Source organism: Rattus rattus, chromosome 6 (assembly GCF_011064425.1).
Source record: "Rattus rattus isolate New Zealand chromosome 6, Rrattus_CSIRO_v1, whole genome shotgun sequence".
Lineage (NCBI taxonomy): Eukaryota > Metazoa > Chordata > Mammalia > Rodentia > Muridae > Rattus > Rattus rattus.
This window is the reverse complement of record NC_046159.1, coordinates 58329652-58348879: the sequence shown is the minus strand read 5'-3', so window position 1 is coordinate 58348879 and position 19228 is coordinate 58329652. Positions and strand designations below refer to the sequence as shown.

Sequence of the window (19228 nt, the reverse complement as noted above, 5' to 3'; positions counted from 1 at the left end):
CTCAAATGCTGGGACTGAAGGTATGTGCCACTACACCCCATTGCTACTGTTTTTAGTCACATTTTTGGTAGCATGATAATTACTCTAACAGTTTCTCTTTATATGTCACAGATGTCATCTCACCTGCATAGTACCTTGTCATCAGAAGGCTGTCCTACACCCCAAAGCTATAAAGCCAGCTGAGTTCTAGTGTACCCCTCTAGATCGGTCCAAGAGACCCTTCTGAGAACCCTTCACTCCAGCCAATACCCTAAAAACACTGTCCCCATCTCAACAGGAAAAAGGTTATCACCCCAGGACCCCATTCCCAATGGCAGTCAGTGCCTGTCTTTGAGAGGGGTGAAGAGAAGAGGTCAGGGGAATTGGACTGATCAGGAAAGCAAGGAAGAGGGATTGTTTCTCCATCCCCCTGGATGTTACAATTGGCCCGGTTGAAAGAACTGCCTACTTGTGGGAGGAAAAGAGCCCACTCAAGGAGGATATCCCATGCCCAGGCAAAGGAGGGAGTGGGGACAGGATTCTACAGAACAACCAGGAGTCCCCTGGTGGGCTCTTTGTTCTAATACAGTCTGCTGGCCCTCAAGGTCCTCTCCTCTCTGGCTGGTGCTTCTGTTTTCTGTCCCAGTGGCTGGCTCCACTGCCATTTTCACTTTCCCAGCCTCAGTTGCTGTCAAGTTCCTCTCCGGTGGCGGCTGATTTTGGTCATCAACTGGACTGCATCTGGAATTGACTGAAACCCAAGCTGCTGGGCACACTTCCGGATTGTTCTCCCTCAGGCTTAGTAGGAGCAAGAGGACACACCTGGAGTCTGGGCAGCTCCTGTGGATGCTCACAGAAGAGGACACAGAAGGTGACTGCATTTGCCTGAGGACCCTCACACACCAGCAAGTCTACCCTTCCTGCTCATGCTGTATTAGAACCATTCTGGGATTTGAACGGAAGCTGAAGCCCAGCAGGTCTCTAGGGAACCCTCAGGCCTCCAGTGCCACACTGGGACCACTAAGACGTGAACTGAACAACTACCAGATACTCAGCCTCTTCAGAGTGAAAAACGCCATTGCTGGATGCACTGGCTCGGTAGTTCTATGTTAATTTGACACAAGTAGGCACCATTTTGGAAGAAGGAATTAAGAAAATACCTCCCACCAGATTGTCCTGTGGGAAACCCTGAGGAGTGTTTTCTTGACTGATGATTGATATGAGGAAGCCCAGTTTATCATGGGCAGGGCCACCCCTGGGTGCATGGCCCTGGGTGCTGTAATAAAGCAGGCTGGGAAAACCTTGAAGAATAAGCCAGTGAGCAATGCTCCTCCATGGTCTCTGTGTAGTTTCCGCCTTGAGTTCCTGCCCTGACTTCCCTGGATGATGGACTGTTAAGTTTGAAGGTGAAATAAACCCTTTCCTTCCAAGTTGCTTTTCCATCGTGGATTTTACTACAGCAATAGAAACCCTAACAAGACATTGACTACCTGAACTGCATCTTGTAGCTAATCTAATACACCCAACGTATACGTATATGTACATACATTGTGTGTGTGCATGAGTGTGTTCTCTTCCTTTAGACAACCTTGACTAATGCACCATGTCTGCAGCTTGTGCAGTTACAGGGGCTCTGCCTCTGTTAACTTCTTTTTGGTACCTGCTGCTGCTGCTCCAATCACAGCTCAACCTTCTGCCTTTCTTAGATATCCGATACTTTGTCCCATGGGATGACCTCATTAGACAACTGTCCCTTACCCCCAGGATCTCTGAAGAGAGGAAGACCAAGACCTTATCAGAATGTTTCTAACATGCTTCTTCAAAAAATGGCCACAGCTATAATCCGAGCACTAAGGCTGAGACAGGAGGCTTGCTTCCAGTTTGAAGCCAACCTGGTCTACATGGCTTCTAGACAAGTCAGGGTTATATTGTGACACTGTGTCTGGGGGTTGGGTACAGCTCAGTATGATCTTGGGGAACTGGACTGTTACAGTGCCTCTAGCATAGTCAAATGATTGCACTCTTTGGTCTACTGCCTGTGGAGACCGCCTCTGTGATGGCTGTTCTTGGTTGGCAACTTGACTACATTTGGAATTCACTAAAACCCAAATGGCTAGACACATCTATAAGGAGTTTTCCTCTTCCTCCTCTTCCTCCTCTTTTTCCAGACAGGGTTTCTCTGTGTAACCACCTTGGATATCCTTGAACTTGCTACTTTGTAGACCAGGCTGGTCTCAAACTCAGAGATCCTCCTGCCTCTGTCTCATGAGTGCTGGGATTAAAGTTCTATGTCACCACCACCCATTGATGGATTTTTTTCCCTTAATTAAATCATTGAAGTGGGAATACCCATTTCTAATCTGGATTTTTGAGGTGGGAGGATCCTTCTTTAGTCTAAGCCACACCTTCTGCTAACAGATGTGACAGAAGGAATCTCGCTCTCTGCCCACTTGCTTTCTGCTGCACCTGCCTCAGAAAGCCCACTGTGGGATTGCAGCATTTACTGAGGATCGGCTAGGACATTGAACCTATTGGATCCTTGGACCTTCCCTTATAGACAACCATTGTTGGATTAGCCAAACCACAGCCTTTAAGCCATTCTACTAAATCCCATATATATGTGTATGTGTATATATACATGTATGGGATAGACATATATGCATATGTGTATATATCCATACATACACATATGTACATATATACATATATGGGAAGGATATATGTGTGTATATGAGATTAAGAGATTCATTCTATAAGTCTGTTCCTCTAGAGAACCCTGACTAATAATATACTCTCTCTCCTTTCATCCCATACCATTTTCAGTCCCCAAAACAACCATGTTTGCCCATTTCCTGTGTGATGGGCTACTGGGCAGATTCCTGCCACCATTTGGAAGGAAGTAGCTGTGTCAATTGCATATCTGCTGATTTGCCTCAGGCCCGGAGCCTGGCACTGTTCTCCCAGCCTCTGATGCTAGGAGTGGTGAACCAGGTCTTCATTTCTAATGGACACTCTCATTGCCATGCCTGGAGGTAACAAGAGAAGACAGGTTTTAGTTTGTCCTGGCGAGCTGTCTCAGCTAGTAGGGTTCTTGCCTGCTGTGACCTTACTTTCCGACTATCATAAAGACAATCTTACAGAGTGTGCACACATGTCAGACTCCTACATCGCACCCATGTCCCCTCAGCTTCTACCTCCCTCTTGAGCTCTGGTTGACCCAGGAACTTGAGTTCTGTTGACTTCTGCTGCTGACCCCAACAGGCTATCCCATTCCCCTGAAGCATCTTCCAGACATCAGGGCCTGTACTGGTCCCGTCTCCAGGCTTCTCTGTCCTGTCCCCAGCCTGCCACTGTCCAATAAGTGTTGACAGGTAGACTGCAGATGAGACTCTTGGCATGTGGCACCTTCTTCAGCTCCTCCACCAGTGCTGCAGCCTCCACCTTGAGGCCAGTAGGCCAAAACGGCTTTGCTGTTAAGAATCAGAGCCATCTGTTGAGTATACAGGTAACGCAAATAACGCAAACTGGGCTTGTGTGTCGTCGTCGTCGTCGTCTTCTTCTTCTTCTTCTTCTTCTTCTTCTTCTTCTTCTTCTTCTTCTTCTTCTTCTTCTTCTTCTTCTTCTTCTTCTTCTTCTTCTTCTTCTTCATCTTTTCTTCTTCTTCTTCTTCTTCTTCTTCTTCTTCTTCTTCTTCTTCTTCTTCTTCTTCTTCTTCTTCTTCTCCTCCTCCTACTCCTCCTCCTCCTCCTCCTCCTCCTCCTCCTCCTCCTCATTCATCATAGGGTAGAGGTGAAATGCCACTGACTCAGGAATACTGGCATAGCCAGAATGCCTATGTGTACTACCCTACATCATATAAAATCAGACATCCCAAGCAATGGTAAAGGTTCTCCAGCATCACCCCTTCCAAAGACCATGCTTGGCTCTGAGCTATACCTGGCAGAGGAACAAGTCCAGGCCAGGTTCTTGCAGTCATGGTGACCCCAGCATGTGGCCACTCTGGCCTCAGTGCTCAGGACACAGGCTTAGTAGTTTTTCCTAGGATGTCTGGAGGCTAGGAAGAAGGCAGACCTGGGTATTCCCCAAAGAAGACCTGATATCTGGGGGTCCACAAGGAGGTGGTAGCCTGTTTACAGGTGTGTAGTCACAAGTATAAGTGAGGAAGAAACTCTGGCTCAGAGAGAGCAATCTTGGTTCCCCAGTCAAAAGCCCCATGAAGCCAGGTCCACACCTTGGCCTTCAGCTTCCACCCGCCATTCCCATTAGTGGCTGCAGAGCCAGCACTCAGGCCTGGACTGCTATGCAGGTAAGTCCTCAGCCTCTTGGCTGCATCAGGGTACCTCTCCCAGAAAACCTTTTCCTTAGCCAGATGGCATTTGTGTTTGACTGGAATCCAGGGCCATTGGGATCAAGACCAGGACATAGTGAGGAGATGGATCCAGAACATAAAGTCAGGAGGCACAAGGCTTCCAACCTGGCCATTGGCTGGCTGTGTCTCATCCTAGGGACTCAACAGTTGCATCAGTAAAGTAAACCTTTTGGACACATTCCTCTTGGAGTTGGAGGAGACCAAGGCTGTACAGTGCTCCTCCTAGCTCCTGGCCCAAGGGAAACAGGGTCATATAGCTTTAATTTAGGATGCTTCTCAGGCAGGTAAACTCACCAAGGAGGTAACAAAGTTAGCAAGCACCCCGAGGCATGAGTGTGTCTGGTTGAGTAGGTAGGGGAGGGCATGGGGACCCTGGGCAAAAAGTTTAGAAGAACAACCATTCAAAGAAATGACAAAGTCCAGGAATGTGGAAGAAGAAGGTAATTCAAGTTTGGAGACCAGGATGCAGTTGACAGCAACCCAATTCAAGCAGGCTTGTCTACAGACAGCGCAGCCGCCTGAGGGTGGTCAGGCCCATGAGCTCCATTCAGAAGTCCATTTCCTGACTCCAATTCCCCAATATTGATTTCTTTTCAGGCAGCCTTTCCCACTAGCAACTCTGCCCTTATATTCCTACCATTTAGTGATCCTGAGGAAGGAATAGCAGTTTCTCAGTGGGTCACCTTAGAAGTCCTCCAGTTGCTTGGCATTGAACACTCTGGCAGCAAGAACCAGTCTGTCTCGCTGAGCCATCTTTCCAGCCCCTCACTGAAGCTAAGATAACAATTGACTTAAGTACTCAGTGACCAGGTCTTAGGTCACATAACCAGCCCTGGGCTGGAGAGGTTCAGTATTCTCCCTGTAACCTAACATTGGGGTGGACTGGGTCCCCAAAAGGACAATTACAATGGGTAGGGGTCTTGCCCACTGTGCTGGCTAGTTTTATGTCAACCTGATACAAGCTAGAGTCATCTGAGAGGAGGAAACCTCAAGAGAAAATGCCTCTTTAAGATCCTGCTGTGGTAGGAAAGTGGTGGCTAATGTTTTTAATCCGGGGAGACAGATCTCTTTGTTCAAGGCCAGCCTGGTGTACAGAATGAATTCCAGGACAGCCAGGGCTACACAGAGAAACCCTGTCTCCAAAAAGACAGTTTTAAGTTAGTGACTGACAGGGGAGGGTTTGCCCCTGCGCTGGTGGTCCTGGGTTCTATAAGAAAGTAGGCTAAGCAAGCCCTGAGGAGCAAGTCAGTAAGCAGTATCCCTCCATGACCTTTGTGTCAGCTCCTGCCTCCAGGTTCCTGCACTGGCTTCCCTCAGTGGACTGTGACTTAGGATATGAAAGGCAAATAAACCTTTCCCTCCCCACATTCCTTTAACCATGGTGTTTTCTCACAGCCATAGAAATCCTAAATGAGACATCTATTGAGGAGTGCCCTGGGTCCTTTGATGTCTACAAGGGCCTAGGCCTGGGGTGGAAGCCAGAAGCCAATGGGCGGTGGGTGACAGGGAGGGACGAACCATAGAGCAGCATGTGAGGGTAAGTCACTGGAAGGCAGGTAGAATGTTGGGAATTATGGGATGACAAGGAATAGGGACAACCTGAAAGGCACCCAGGAGCTCATGAAATGTCTCCAGAGGGTTAGCAGGGCAGGAATCAGGTTAGGGGTTTCACCAGCATGTGGAGAAGAGCCACAGAGTCAGAGCCAACCCTTAGCCTTCAGGAAACCTCAAAAACATACACGGAACAGGGCAAGGCTGTTTCCTAGTCCCAGTGTCATGACCCTGTGGACTGAGCCATCTGGAAGGCATTGCCTCACTGACCACCTTGGGGATGGCCCAGCACAATTCAACATGATGCCTGGCTATGCTCTTTGCAGGTAACCTCCAGCCTGGTACAACTTCAAGAGGCCACTTTGGGTGGTACAGTCAGCTTCAAATTCACATTTCCCACCCTCAGCCACTGCCAAGGCCCTTCTCCATTTTTTTTTTTTTTTAAGTAATACAGGTAGAAAGCACCCTGTAAACCTCATCTAACCCTGGCTCCAACTCACCCCACCTTGTATGTGTACACACTGTACCAGAACCTTCTTGGTCTTCCATTTGGCAAAATTGTCCATTATGTTGCACTAGATCCTGAGGTTTAATTCCCAACATGTAGAAGCCTTTATGTGCTGCACACTACTGCGACCCACGGCTGGGAGCCCACTTTACAAGAGTTTTCCACTGGGCAGCTGTCTCAGGGCACATCTGTCCCACCTCTGCCAGCACCGCCTGCTAGTTGTCTAGCTGCTATTAATGACCTTTGACTCCCCCACAGAGACCCCAAGCAGCCTCCAGTACCCACAAGACAACGACAATGGTCAAGGTTGGAACCGTTTATTGCGCCCCAGGAAGGCGGCGGGCGGACCAAGGCGCCGCGCAACCCAAGCGCGGGGTGGCCATCGGCGGGCACGGTAGGCAGGCGCCGCCAGGCCATTGGCGCCGCCGGGCCGGTAACCATGACGACGGCCGTTGCCAAGGGTGAGAGCCAATGGAGGCGTCGCCAGGGCCGTTTCAAAAACCTAAAGCAAACAGAACGCAGCATCGCTGGGGGAGGGGCGGGGGAGGGGACAGGGATCAGGGACCTGGGCCAGGCCGAACCCTACGGAACCGGTACACCAGGGGGAGGGCAGATAGACGATGGAAAACTCCAAAATGTCGCCAGACTGTAGGGGCGTCACTTGCGGCCCTTGGGCACCTTGGGCACGCTGGGTTTGGCCGCCTTCTTCACCTTCTTCGTGCTGGCAGCAGCTGCCGCCGCCTTCTTGCTCTTTTGCGCGCGCCGCTCGGGCTGCGGCCTGGCTGGCGTTCTGTCCGCCGCCGCCGCCGTGCGCGCCTTGGGCGCGGGGCTGCTGGCCGCCGAAGCTCCGCGCTTCTCCGCGCCGCCCTCCAGCTTCTTACGGTTCAGCTTGAAGGATCCGTTGGCGCCGGTGCCCTTCACCTGCAGCAGCGTGTCGTTCTGCACCAGCGCCCGGATAGAGTACTTGAGGTAGGTGCGCCCGTTCTGCTGGTCGAACCATGCCACCTTCCTGGCCTCGGCGTAGATGCGCGCCAGAGACGAGCCACCGCGCTCACCCAGCTTACGGATCGTCTCCACCACCAGCTGGCTGTACTTGCCTGGCTGGTTCTTCTTGCGGTTCTTCCTTCTCTTGGGCTGCGTGGGCGCCGCAGAGCCGCTGGCCTTGGCCGTCTTGCGGGCCGTCCCGTCGGCGCTCGTCGGCGGCAGGGCCTCCTCAAGCTCCACCGACATGGTGGCCAGTGGGTTGGTAGCAGGCGGCGCGCGGTAGCCGGGGGGCCGCGCCGGAAAGAGGAAGGCGAGGGGCCGCGGCGGCACCGCCGGTGGACTGGGGGCGCGCGGCGGCTCCAGGCGGGAGCGGCCGCGGCCGGGCCTGGGACCGGGCGGCAGGGCTGAGGTGCGGGCGGGGGCCGGGCCGGCCGCGGCGGGGTTAGGGGTTGGGACGCGGAGAGCCTGCGGGGAGCGCGGCAGGGCTGCGCCGGCTCCGAAACTCTGGGCGTGCGCGCTGCGCTCTGGCGGAGAACGCTCTCTGCTCCGCTTTTATTTCCCCGTGGCGGACCACGTTGAGAACAACAACAGCCTGGGCCCAGGCCAGCGCCAACTTGTGCTTCTTCGAGCGCCTTCCGCGGCCACTGGCTCCTCCGCCCGCGACTCCCGGATGCGGATGCACCTTCAGCAGTGTGCCCTGGACAGGGTCCGAGCCCGCTGCGCTGTGCAGAGGCGGCCTGCGCCTAGGAAGGGCTCAGCGGAGGGGCACAGAGGTGTGTACCCCAGGCTACAGGAGCGTGGAGGAGGGGGGCGCTCAGTTTGGAAAGGATTAGCGCGGTCCCCGGGCGAGACCCCAAGGCCCAAAACTTTGCAGGCGGCAGACTAGAGTGCTCCTCAGGCACCTGAGTTAGTTCTGGGCCCAGGGGACCACAGTTCTACCCGCAGGGAGGGCATTAATTTGTTCCAACTAACACAGGGTACGCCCTCACGCGGCCGACAGGAGCAACGCGAAAACAGAGAGGGTACTAGGGCGGGGGTCTCCTCAGGATCCTAAAAGGGGAACAACAGAAGGGAATTACCCTGAGCTTGCACATCTGGAATCTCGGGCTTTGGACGCTTGGCATCGCAAGGATGAGTCAGTGCAGGCACAACCACAGGGGCCTCTCCCCAGACACTTCCTCACCACACTCTGGTCTCAAGTACCCTATTTTGTGATGCATCAGGAGCTGTCCCTGGTCTCCTAAGAATTAGATAGGGGCTCCAGGATGGACAAGTGTAAGGTAAATCCCTGAGGCACCTCCCTAAGAGGTTGTGGCAGGGAACCGGCTTTGGGGGATCGAATACTGCAACACTTGGTGAGGGAGGGGTCGAAGGAGGTGGTGGTACAGGGAAGGACCCGAAAGCCTGGAAGTAAGGCCAACGGTGGAGAAAGGGCTGCTCAGGCGGTGGCCAGCCTTTGCAAGACATAGTAGATACCACTTAAGCTTCCAGGCCAGCTTTTCCGATGTGTCAAGCAGTTCCCGGCCTCTTGGGTGAAGAGAGCGAGCGAGCGATTGCCAGTAGATCAGGAAGGCCCAGATTATTGGCCATCAGAGATGCTTTTCAAATTCAGTACTCCTGGGTACCTGCCCCTCCACCCCCGTCCCATGTCCCAGTGCCCATCAAAGGATCATCAGGAAGTGGTCAGGATTTAGAGACCAGAGCCCCAGTCATCCCTTCGTGACCCTATAGTCCTCAGGAGAAGGACTATGGGCCTGTTGAGCATTGAGGGACAGCGGGGTAGGGTGCAGGCTCTCCTGGACTCACTACCCTCTCTTTAAACGCCATCCATGGGCTGATGACACCCACTCCTATCTCCGACTGCTTCCTTCCCTGTGCACTAGGATGCTACCCACCAGGGCTCAGGTGGGGCTTCAGTCAGAAGGACTGATGTCTATTGGTCCTGTCAGTCTGAGGTAAGATAGACAAAACAACATGAGAAGAGTCCCTCGTTCTTGTATCTAGTTTATCTTTCTCGCTAAGAGTCAGGAAATGTCAATAAAATCGATAAACCCAAAATTGCCCACAGAAATACCGTTTTTTCCCCCCTAAGGCATCTAAACATCAAATGAACTGTAATTAGGCAAGAAAGCTTAGAACATCGAGTTGTTTACCTTATTAGCACTTCTCTAATCCCTGACATTTAAGATGTCACAATCCTTATTTCATTTACAAAAGGAAAATTATTTTAAGATTTTAAAAAGTGAGCTAGCTCATATTCTTACTAAACTTTTAAACTTTGCTTGCATTTTAATGAAGCGGAAACTTAAAAGAGTTCTTTGGAAAGTTGGTTGGATGGTGTTTTGCTGGGGCAAACATGTGAAGGAGTGTTTAGCTGAAATGGATACAGGAGAGAAGCTAAGGCAGACTCATAAGGAATGTTTAGCTGAAACAGACACAGAAGGATGTTCTGCTAAAGCAAGCCCCCGAAAAGTCATGATTCTTTGCTAAAACACCCATATATATAGTAGTCAGCGTTACATTGTGTGGTTGAGCTGCATTTGTTGGGACTCCATAGAAATGCACCCGAAAACTCCTGGTGGTATACTGCATTTTCTTGCCACTTCCGAGGACTCGGGCTGATTGGCAGAGTGATGTCAGCTGACTCAGACTCCTGCATGAGATGTGATGTTAGGAGGTAGAAATAGAATATACATAGGACTTAACGGACAGTGATGGACTTGATCTTCGCTTCCCTGAGAGGCACAGCCGAGAACCTCTTGGCCATTTCTCCCTCCTGCTGACTGGAGCCAAGGCTGAGGCCTGGCTGTCTCTGCTAGATCGTGCCATTGCTGCTGATTCGTGGTAGCTATCCCCACTCTACCGAACTGGACTGCTGGTGCATCCGTGAAGTGTCTGTGAGTGGGCTGAGCTGCTGCTGCTGACCTGTGAACTGAGCTGCTGATTTCCAGACAACACAGACAGGAGTTGCTCCAAAGAACCTTTCTAAACAGATCCTCTCCTCCCTACCCTCTTCCCCATATCCTTTCTTTCTCACTACCTCTGGTGGGTGGTGGCCTACAAGGGAGGTTAAAGCATTTAAGAACCATCATTAAAAATAGGTGTTTGGAAAAAATTAAAGTTATACTTTAAGCTTTGCTTAATCTTTAATCTGTATTGTAAATTCTGTATTGTAAATTATATTCTCTGAGGAATATAACTTGGAAAGTCATTGTAAAGATGTGAAGAGGTGTGGTGGTGTGTGTGTGTGTGTGCCCGTGTGTGTGTGTGTGTGTGTGTGTGTGTGTGTGTGTGTGTGTGTGTGCTGCAGGTGTGTGTGGTATATAGAGAGAGCAGTTGTTGCCATGGGGCTTGGGTGTCTTTCTCAGTCACTCTGCACCTTATTTCCCCAGGCCGAGTCTCCCACTGAACCTGCAGCTCCCCAATTCAGCTGGCCTCCATGGCCAGCAAGCCCCAGGAATCTGCTTGTGTCTGCCTTGGTGGTGCTAGAGTTATGGATATGCATAGAGCAGCCCGGCTGGGAGCCAGGGACTGGTACTCACACACTCCTGCTTGAGCACTGGGCACCTCCCCCACTGCTGTCAGCCCCACCCCACCCTACCCCACCCCATTCCCTCTCCCTTTTTCCCCTCCCCATCTTTTTCCCTCTTCCCTCCTTCTCTCTCCTTCCTCTATTCTTCCCCACACATGCCCATGCCTTGGAACTGTGTATTATCCTTTTGTCAGTGGTGAAGGGACACAGACACAGCTCCACACTGTCACACTCAGAGTTCCCATAGTTTTTTAGGGACCTCCATTCAGGCATAACTAATTTGCTTTGATGCAGAAAAGAGTTTCAGGACTAGTCAGTATGGAGCGGAGCAGGAAGTTTTGTTACGAAGATGCTCGAGAGAATGAAAGCACACGCAGGACCGTGAATGTGGGCTTCTGTAATGGAGTTGAGCTCTCAGCGTTAGCCATGTGTACCATTTGGTGGTTCTCAAGTTACATCTCCAGAGTGCTAAGAAGCCCTCTCCTTCCTTCCTCCCTGCGTAAAGGTGTGAGGCACCTCCAGTGGTGTATGTACAGAGGAAGCAATGGGGTGTCTTCCTCTCCCCTCTTCACCTTAATTTTCAAAGATATTTTATTTTGTGGGTATGAGTGTTTTGCCTGCATGTATGTCTGTGCACCAAGAGTGTGCAGGGTTGGAAGAAACATTGCATCTCCAGGAACTGGAGTTACAGATGGTTGTGAGCCACCGTGTTTTGTTTACTAGGAACTGAATTTGGGTTCTCTGCAAGAACTTAACTGAGTTCTTTTAACCACTGAGCCATCTCTCCAGTCCCAGCCCCTTGTGTTTTGAGACAGGGTTTCTCACTGAACCTAGAGCTATTGTGCTAGACTGGCTGGCCACACTGATACCCCAGGTTCCCACTCCCCTTATTGGGATTTTAGAGTCTTGCTGGGCTTTTATGTGGGTGCTGGGAATTTGGACTCAAATCCTCATGTTTTTCATATCAAGAAGCTCTTTGCCCACTGGGCCGTCTTCTCGATGTGTGAGATTATTGGGTGACCCAGAAATGTCTTGGATAGAGTCATCTGATTAGCCAAAACCAGGCACTGCTAGGCCTGCAGAAGGGGTGCAGTGAGATCCTTTCCCCAGGAATGGGGTTTCTGGTGCGATTGCAAGAAAATTGCAGGCCTATGGCTAGGGAAAGAGACGCCCTTAATCAGTAAGGGGTTGGAATTCTGGCTTCTCTGCTGGTGAGAGGCTTCAACCAGATTCCTGGGGGAGGGGCCTCCTCTCCTCCTGTTCATTCTTTCCATCTGTCTCCTGCCTCACTTTACTGAATGTAAACTCACCAGGCTCTGCTTCACGCTGACTCATCTTGAAATGATTTCTGAGAAGCAGGCAAGGACCTTACTTCACCAAAGTGGAGACCCCTAAAGACAAAGGGACCCCTTTAGGTTGCTGGTAGCTATGTGCTGCTGCTGCTGCCAAGTCTTCCCCCAAACTAAGCGTCCCCACGTCTGTCCAAGCCTCCACCCTCATCAGACTAGAGTGAGCTCGCTCTGCAGCAGCCAGGGCAGGCAGGCCCTGCCTCAGCACACCAGCCTTTTTCCTCCTCATGCTTCACTGAAGGTTCCTGCCTCACAAGGCCTGCACACCTCAGTCTTTGGGCCTGTGGTGCTGCGACTGGTTTCCCTTGGGTCCACAGTACTATGGCTAGTTTCCCTTGGGCTTGCGGAACTGTGGTCAGCAGGCTGCCTCCCAGTATTATTTCCTTCATAGCACTTTCCATCATCAGGGGCCGCTGCTGCCTTTTACCCATGGGCGTGGGTCCAGCTTCTATTTTCTGTTGTTTTTGTGTCTTTTCTTTTTTTTTAAAGATTTATTTGTTTATTATTATATAAGTACACTGTAGCTGTCTTCAGACACACCAGAAGAGGGCACCAGATCCCATTACACATGGTTATGAGCCACCATGTGGTTGCTGGGATTTGAACTCAGGACCTCTGGATGAGCAGTCAGTGCTCTTAACCACTGAGCCATCTCTCCAGCTCCTGTTCTTTTTTCTAGACAGGAACTTGCTTTTTTTTTTTTTTTTTTTTAAATTACATTTAGTGAGGTGGGAAGGGAGAACCACCATGCCACTACATGTGTGTTTGGTCAAAGACAACCAGTGAGAGCCAGTTCTTTCTTTCTACTATGTGTGTCATAGGGATCAAACTGTTGGCAGCCTTGGGCAACCCCAAGTCTTGGTGTTTTGCTTGATGTGAGCTCTTAAGAGCAGAGCTGGGTCTGTGGTACCCCGCACACTCAGTCAGTTGGCACCCGAGGGGAGCAACCCTTCTCCTTGGCAGTCAACTGAAAGGTTTTGGGGACTGGGTTCAGGGGAGACCCTAAGGCAGACTACCATTTGGTAGAGAATTTATTTGTTATTAAAGTCATGGAAAAAGCATGGTGGAGGCTCTGGGGAGAGAGCCCAGGTCCCTGAGGCAGAATGGGAGTCCCTTCTTAGTGCTTTCGGAAGAAGGGGGAGCTTTCTACCTCACAGTTGAGTAGACACAGCACTGGCTTGCTTGCACTCCAGGGGAAGGAATGTGTGAATGCAAGGTGTAGGGGACGTTGGAACGGATGGCTGTCTAGTTGGGTCGAGCCCATTAAAACAGAGCACTCTCGTGGAGTCTGGCAGTCTGAGGTCTGTAAGCTTCCTTCAGGAAATGCTGTGCCTGCCATTCTCTTGGAAAATGGCACCTGAGGCTGTCAGAGGTCCACAGATAGGCAGACTCTTGGAGAGGGCTGTTTCCCTCAAAGCAGTGGTGAGGAGGAGGCTGTCCCAGGTGAGCGCATCCCGATTAACTCCTCATCAGAAACCTAATATTGGCCTGGCAAGAATGAAGACGCTCTCACCCTTCCGAACGCTGTGACTTTAACACAGCTCCTCATGTCGTGGTGACCTCCCAACCATACAATTCTTTTTGTGGCTACTTCATAACTGTAATTTTGCTGTTATGAATCGTAATGTAAATATCTGTTTTCCGATGGTGACCCCTGTGAAAGGGTCATTCATTCTGCCTTCCTGAAAAGGTGTGGTGCCCCCCAGGTTGAGAACTGCTGTTCTATTTCTATGCCTCTCCTGTTGGCTTTCAACACATTTCAGGACACTGGATGAGTGTTCCTAAGAATCTCCTGTGAGGGAAAGTAAAGGGCCGAGGGCAGGGCGGGAGCTCGTTTCCTGAACAGAGATTTCACTGGGTTCTGACAACTTGTCCGACCACCTTGCTGGAGGAGGCAGGCAGGACACTGTTGGAGGTGTTGCTGGACCTCTGTTCCTCTTGCTTATTTAATAGACCCGTTGAGGATGGCTAGCCAGATCTGGGCTGCTGCTAGGCAGGGCCCAGTCCCTGCTCCTAACTGCACCAGTCTCAATACTCATGTGGAGAAGGTAGCTTCAGGAAATGGTTGATGGGAACCAAGGTGCAGCCTAGCTGAAGTGACACACAGACTCGGGGGAGGAGGACCAGGACTAAGCAGCTGCACCCTGCAAGCTGAAAGGTCTTGAATGGTGGGGCTCAAAGGGGACACTGAGATGGATTGTGGGAGCAAGGAGTTTATTAGAAGAGTTATTAATGCCATGGACAGACAGCAACATGGCTGGGGCTCTTGAGGACAGGCCGTCTGCAGATATCTGGGTTCCTACAGCACCCCCGGTGGGAGTGGGTTCACAGCCAGGCTCTCTCATCCCGCAGCAGGGAAGGGGAGAGGACTGGGGTGTATGGCCACAGTAGCCATAGCTACTTCTCCAAGTAAGAAATCTGGGCACCTGAAGTCTATTAGCTAGAGATTTACAGGCAGAGCCCTCAGTGGGTGCCTGTCAGGGCCTGAGACAGGCAGGGCCCTGCAGGTGTGCTGGCTGAGCAGCAGTCTATCCTAGGCCTCCAGCCAGGTGCCCTACAGGGCCTAAGAATGGAGGGCCTGTGGTGTCCTGAAGCCATGGGCCAGAGCCTGAAGGCTGTGCCCTTACCTTCTGGAGTGGGGTGAGGGAGGGATGTTCTCCCTTTAGGAACATTGAGCGGCTTTAAGCCTGGAAGGGAGCACAGAGAAAGTCTCAGTCACCTTTAAGATGGTGCCTTTAAGATGGAATTATTGTGAAGCCAGAATAGGGTGTTGCTATTTGACTGGGACCCGTTTTTTAGCCCTACCCTCCCTTTGAGGGAAGCTACCAGGGGGCCTTGTTGGTTAATGGAACCTGGAGTACCCAGGCCAGAGTGAAGTGTCCGCTGTGGTTAGCAGAGGGGCTTCAATGGGCTCCAGATTGGTGCAGGCCCTAATTGCAGACCATCTTGGCTTTGCCTGGGACCTAGCAGAGGGCTTCGGTGTTTTGAGCAAGCATGTCCTAAGGAGGCCCCTGTGGGAGGGACTGTGAGCCAGCAGGCCAGGGCTTCACCCTGGAGATCTTGAACCCTAGGTGTGCAGAGTTCTCAATAGGGGATTCTGGGCCTGAGAAGCCTGCAGCATTGATCAGGGCCATCCCAGAGCCACTGCTCCCGCCAGGAGGCGGCCCCACCCCCTGGCCAGCACAGAAGCTGTGCAGGACCATGCAGAGATTCAAGGATGGAGGCCCTGGCTCGCTGTGCATGGTCATAGCACTGGCCTAGTCCAGGTCTCAGATTCCTTTTTCATCATCTTCTGGTTTGCCTATGTGCCTTGAGCCCCACTTCTGTTTCTGTTGCTGTAGTAAGCAACAGATCTGAATTTGGAAGGCACCTGTTCAGATTTCCAGGGTTTCTCTTGTGTTTTGACATGTGAACTGGGCCTACAGAATAGAGAGGGAGAGACTGAAGAGTTAGAACACGCAGACGTAACAGCAGACGGATCGGATTCTGGAATCAAGTTTGGTGGGCGGTGAAGGCCAGCGGGATCGATTGCGTACCCAACTTCAGAGAGTAGGATCAGCGGTTTGGTTTGTGGAGGCCGAGTCCCTGAGGAGGGAGCTTGGTTACGCCACTCCTGGGCTTCAGCACCAGATGAATGAAAAAATGAAATAAAAGGAGGAGGACATGACTAAGTAAGAAGACAGTTATTGTAGATACAAGGGAAGAAGCAGGCAGAGGGAGGAGGCAGGGCTGGGGCATGGCCGGCAGATGACACGGGACCATGCGAACAGCGAAGGGAAGGGACAGCAAGAGAGGTGGCCAAGACCAGGAGACCAAGAGATAGATGTGGCCAAAATGGCTGAGTTATAAGGCACCAGAGCTGGGGGGAAGCGGAGGGAGGGGCTTAGGGCAGGGGCGGGGCAAGGAGTGCTGAGAGAAACTCCAGGTTCTGAGTCTCTGGGGGAGCTGGCCAGCATCGACTTTGATCTGTTAATAGGTGCCTTGGCCACTCGTCCGTATTTGAGACCTAACAAGAGGCACACAAATAGTGATAGAAACAGGGGCAGTTTATTAAGAAAGAAAAGGGCACTCCTGGGGGTGGAAGTAGGCCAGTGAGCTGGGAGAAAGCTGCTGGCACCACAGATTTTGAACTTTTTATACGTTAACAACATAGCAACTGCCTTCTGCACTGTATATTGTGGGCTTGTCCTTAGCATGCCCAGGTATGGAAGGGTTTCCAGTTTTCTTTGCTAACTGACTTCTATACACATTCCTTCCTACTTTTCTGGTACAGCATCATAGTTTGCCAGCCTCCTCGGGCTTTTGGGAAAGACCAGCCTATTGGCCACTGCTGCTGACCACCCCATGACCCATGTAAATTCATTTTCTGTTTTATATTCTCACCAGAAGCCCTGGTTTCTTGCCTGTTCCTGCCTTGCGTGCCTATTATCTCCCCTGGGCCCTGCTACCTGCCCCATGAGCCTTAGTTTGGAATTGGTTTCTGTATTCTGGCTCAAAAAGGATTGGTCTAGGTCATGTTTAATAAATACCCACTCCTGGGCCTCACCCTAGATGGTCCACACTCTGTGCTAGAGCCAGAGCCTCCCGCATTTGGGGCATCCAGTTGCTTTGGGGACAAGGGTCTCTCTTTACCTGGCACCTATTAGCCTCCATGGGGGCCTGTGGGTTCTGCTTCAACTCTTGCAATGAACTCTGTTCCCCTCCAATCACATCTTGTTTCTGTCCCTGAAGGACTGGTCCCTATAGAGTTGGGACGAGATGAGAGGCCACTGTGGATGGGGCCTAGGTATCAGAACAACACAAGATCTGTCCGCTAGGCTCCCATCTTGCTGGGTCACCGATCTCACTTGAGTAAGGGGAAGGAGGCAAAAACCTCAATCTGGCAGGCCCTGGCAGGGGATGAAGCAGCATCAGGTATCTGGGAGAGACTGGCTAGTGTCTGATAGCAAATCTTTACTGTTGGATCCATTTAAGCTGCCTTCTCACATGCCCACCACTTTCTGGGATCCTGTCATTAGAGAAAGACCCTGTAGTTCACTGCTACATAACCCGGCACATAGTAGGCCCTCAATAAATATTTGTTGAATAAATGAGATGGGATTCAAAACCAAGAATAGGTTTTGGGTGTCTGAATCTTTCCATGTCATCCTCTCCACTGGGGACCCAGCTCCAAGAGCTTCATGGGGGCTAGGCCACCAGTCAGGGCAGGTGTGAACCTCACCTCAAACCCTAGTACAAAGCCACTGTGTCTCTGTAAGGGGCATAGAACTTCCTTTTAATACAGGAGGTTCCTTGTCAGATTTTGGGGATCCTGAGCTTCCCAACTCAGGAGCCAATCAGCAACTGCCGGAGCCCCTCCATCACTGCAATTACAGACACAGACACAGGTTCCTGGATCCTGGCCCCTGCTGACCTCTTCTACTGTCTCCTGGCCCCACACCCCTCCTTGGCCATCCCTTAGCAGATCCCTTTTCAGACTAAATTACCTTTTACTGATCACAATATCAATCTCCTTGTCAGAGACTTGGTTTTGACAACACTGAGTGATAGAAATCTAGAAACGATAATCTACCTTAGGACTTACATATTAAAGTTAATACCTCCCGCCCCCCCAAAAAAAACACCCCAGCCTATCATCTAACACCTGCTGGGCGTGCCCTTGGAAGAGTCCTTGTCCCAGCCTCTATCTTACATGGAGAAGCTGAGGTGGGCCCGGAGGTGTGTCCGGAATATGGTCCAAGCACACTTCCCAGCTCCTGCTCTTGTCCTTGTGACTGTCCAGCTAGCAGGGGTCACAGAGGCTCCTGGCAGGTCACATCATTAGGGATGAGAAGCCACAAGGTTGGGCAGGGAATGCAGAATGAGTTCACTCAGCCTCCTGGGACTCTGCTCAAAGACAACCATCAGGTGTACCAAGAAGCTCTGCATATGTGTCACTGGCAGCAGCCCCAGAAATGGACTCCAGCCTCGGACCCTCCCCGGGAAGGGAGTAACTGCGATTTGTTGCTTAAGCAGCTTCCTGGCCCCCAACTTCTTTGTGCTGCCTGCACTGTGAACGTTAATAAGGCTGAAACCCCCATGCTCATTATTGACATAACAGAAGAAACAAATTAATTTTTCTGATAATTCTAGACTCTGGGTCTTCTCTCTCTAAGGTCAACTCCTATGTAGACATTGCCCCAATAAAACCCAGCAAGTATTTGAGACATTTCCCCCATGAGAAGCAAAAAGGCCGTTTCTGTCCTTTTCTCAGTGTGTGCTACAGAAGGAATAAGCGACATTTGGTGAGAAATGTTCATTTTTCAAAAGTTTGAATTCCTGTGTCCCTCCGCCCCCCGCCACTTCCCCCGCTCCCCAAGAAGTTTTAGGCCCTGACCTAGACAAAGAAATTTTCAGTTCTGTAACCTAGCTATACTTTTTACTCTACAACTGAATTTTATACTCTCTTTCCTCAAAGAAGGCTGAGAGGACTCAGCACTGGTCACTTGCCTAGTAGTCCTGAAGGCCTAAGTTCCATCCTGCCACCAAAAAGAGAAAAAGTTTACCATTCTTTATCAGCGCCATAATTAGCAGACTTAGTTTTCAAATTAGATTTAAGTGAATTCTGTTTTAAAGTTCAGGAAAAGAAAGGCCTTCATGAAGAGCAGCCACCAACTAACCACACTCCAGAGCCATGCTGGCTGTGGAGCAACCTAGTCCCTTAGTCCAGCTGAGACTGACCAGACCAGAGCACGGCCCAGCCCAGCCAAGAGCCTGCAGGTTCCCTGTCTGTCTGTGCACGTGGCTTGTGGTTTCAGAGTAGCGTTAGCTATTCATCTGGAAGCAGGGTCAAAGTTCTTCCCTGGGGGAAATCGCACAGAGAGTAGCGATTCCCCAGACTTTTAGGCAGTACAGGACATGCTTGTCACTGTTACACACACCCGTCAGTCCTGCTTCCTCACTCCTAGCCTTAAATA

General features: G+C 51.1%; 1 protein-coding gene across 1 annotated transcript; it reads right to left on the bottom strand.

Moving 5' to 3' along the window:
* Positions 1-6708: 6708 nt before the first annotated feature.
* On the bottom strand, positions 6709-7768 carry LOC116903530 (histone H1x). Its single transcript, XM_032906140.1, has one exon. It carries the CDS (start codon positions 7635-7637, stop codon positions 7065-7067), a length of 573 nt encoding a protein of 190 aa, XP_032762031.1. The 5' UTR covers positions 7638-7768; the 3' UTR covers positions 6709-7064.
* Positions 7769-19228: the final 11460 nt, after the last annotated feature.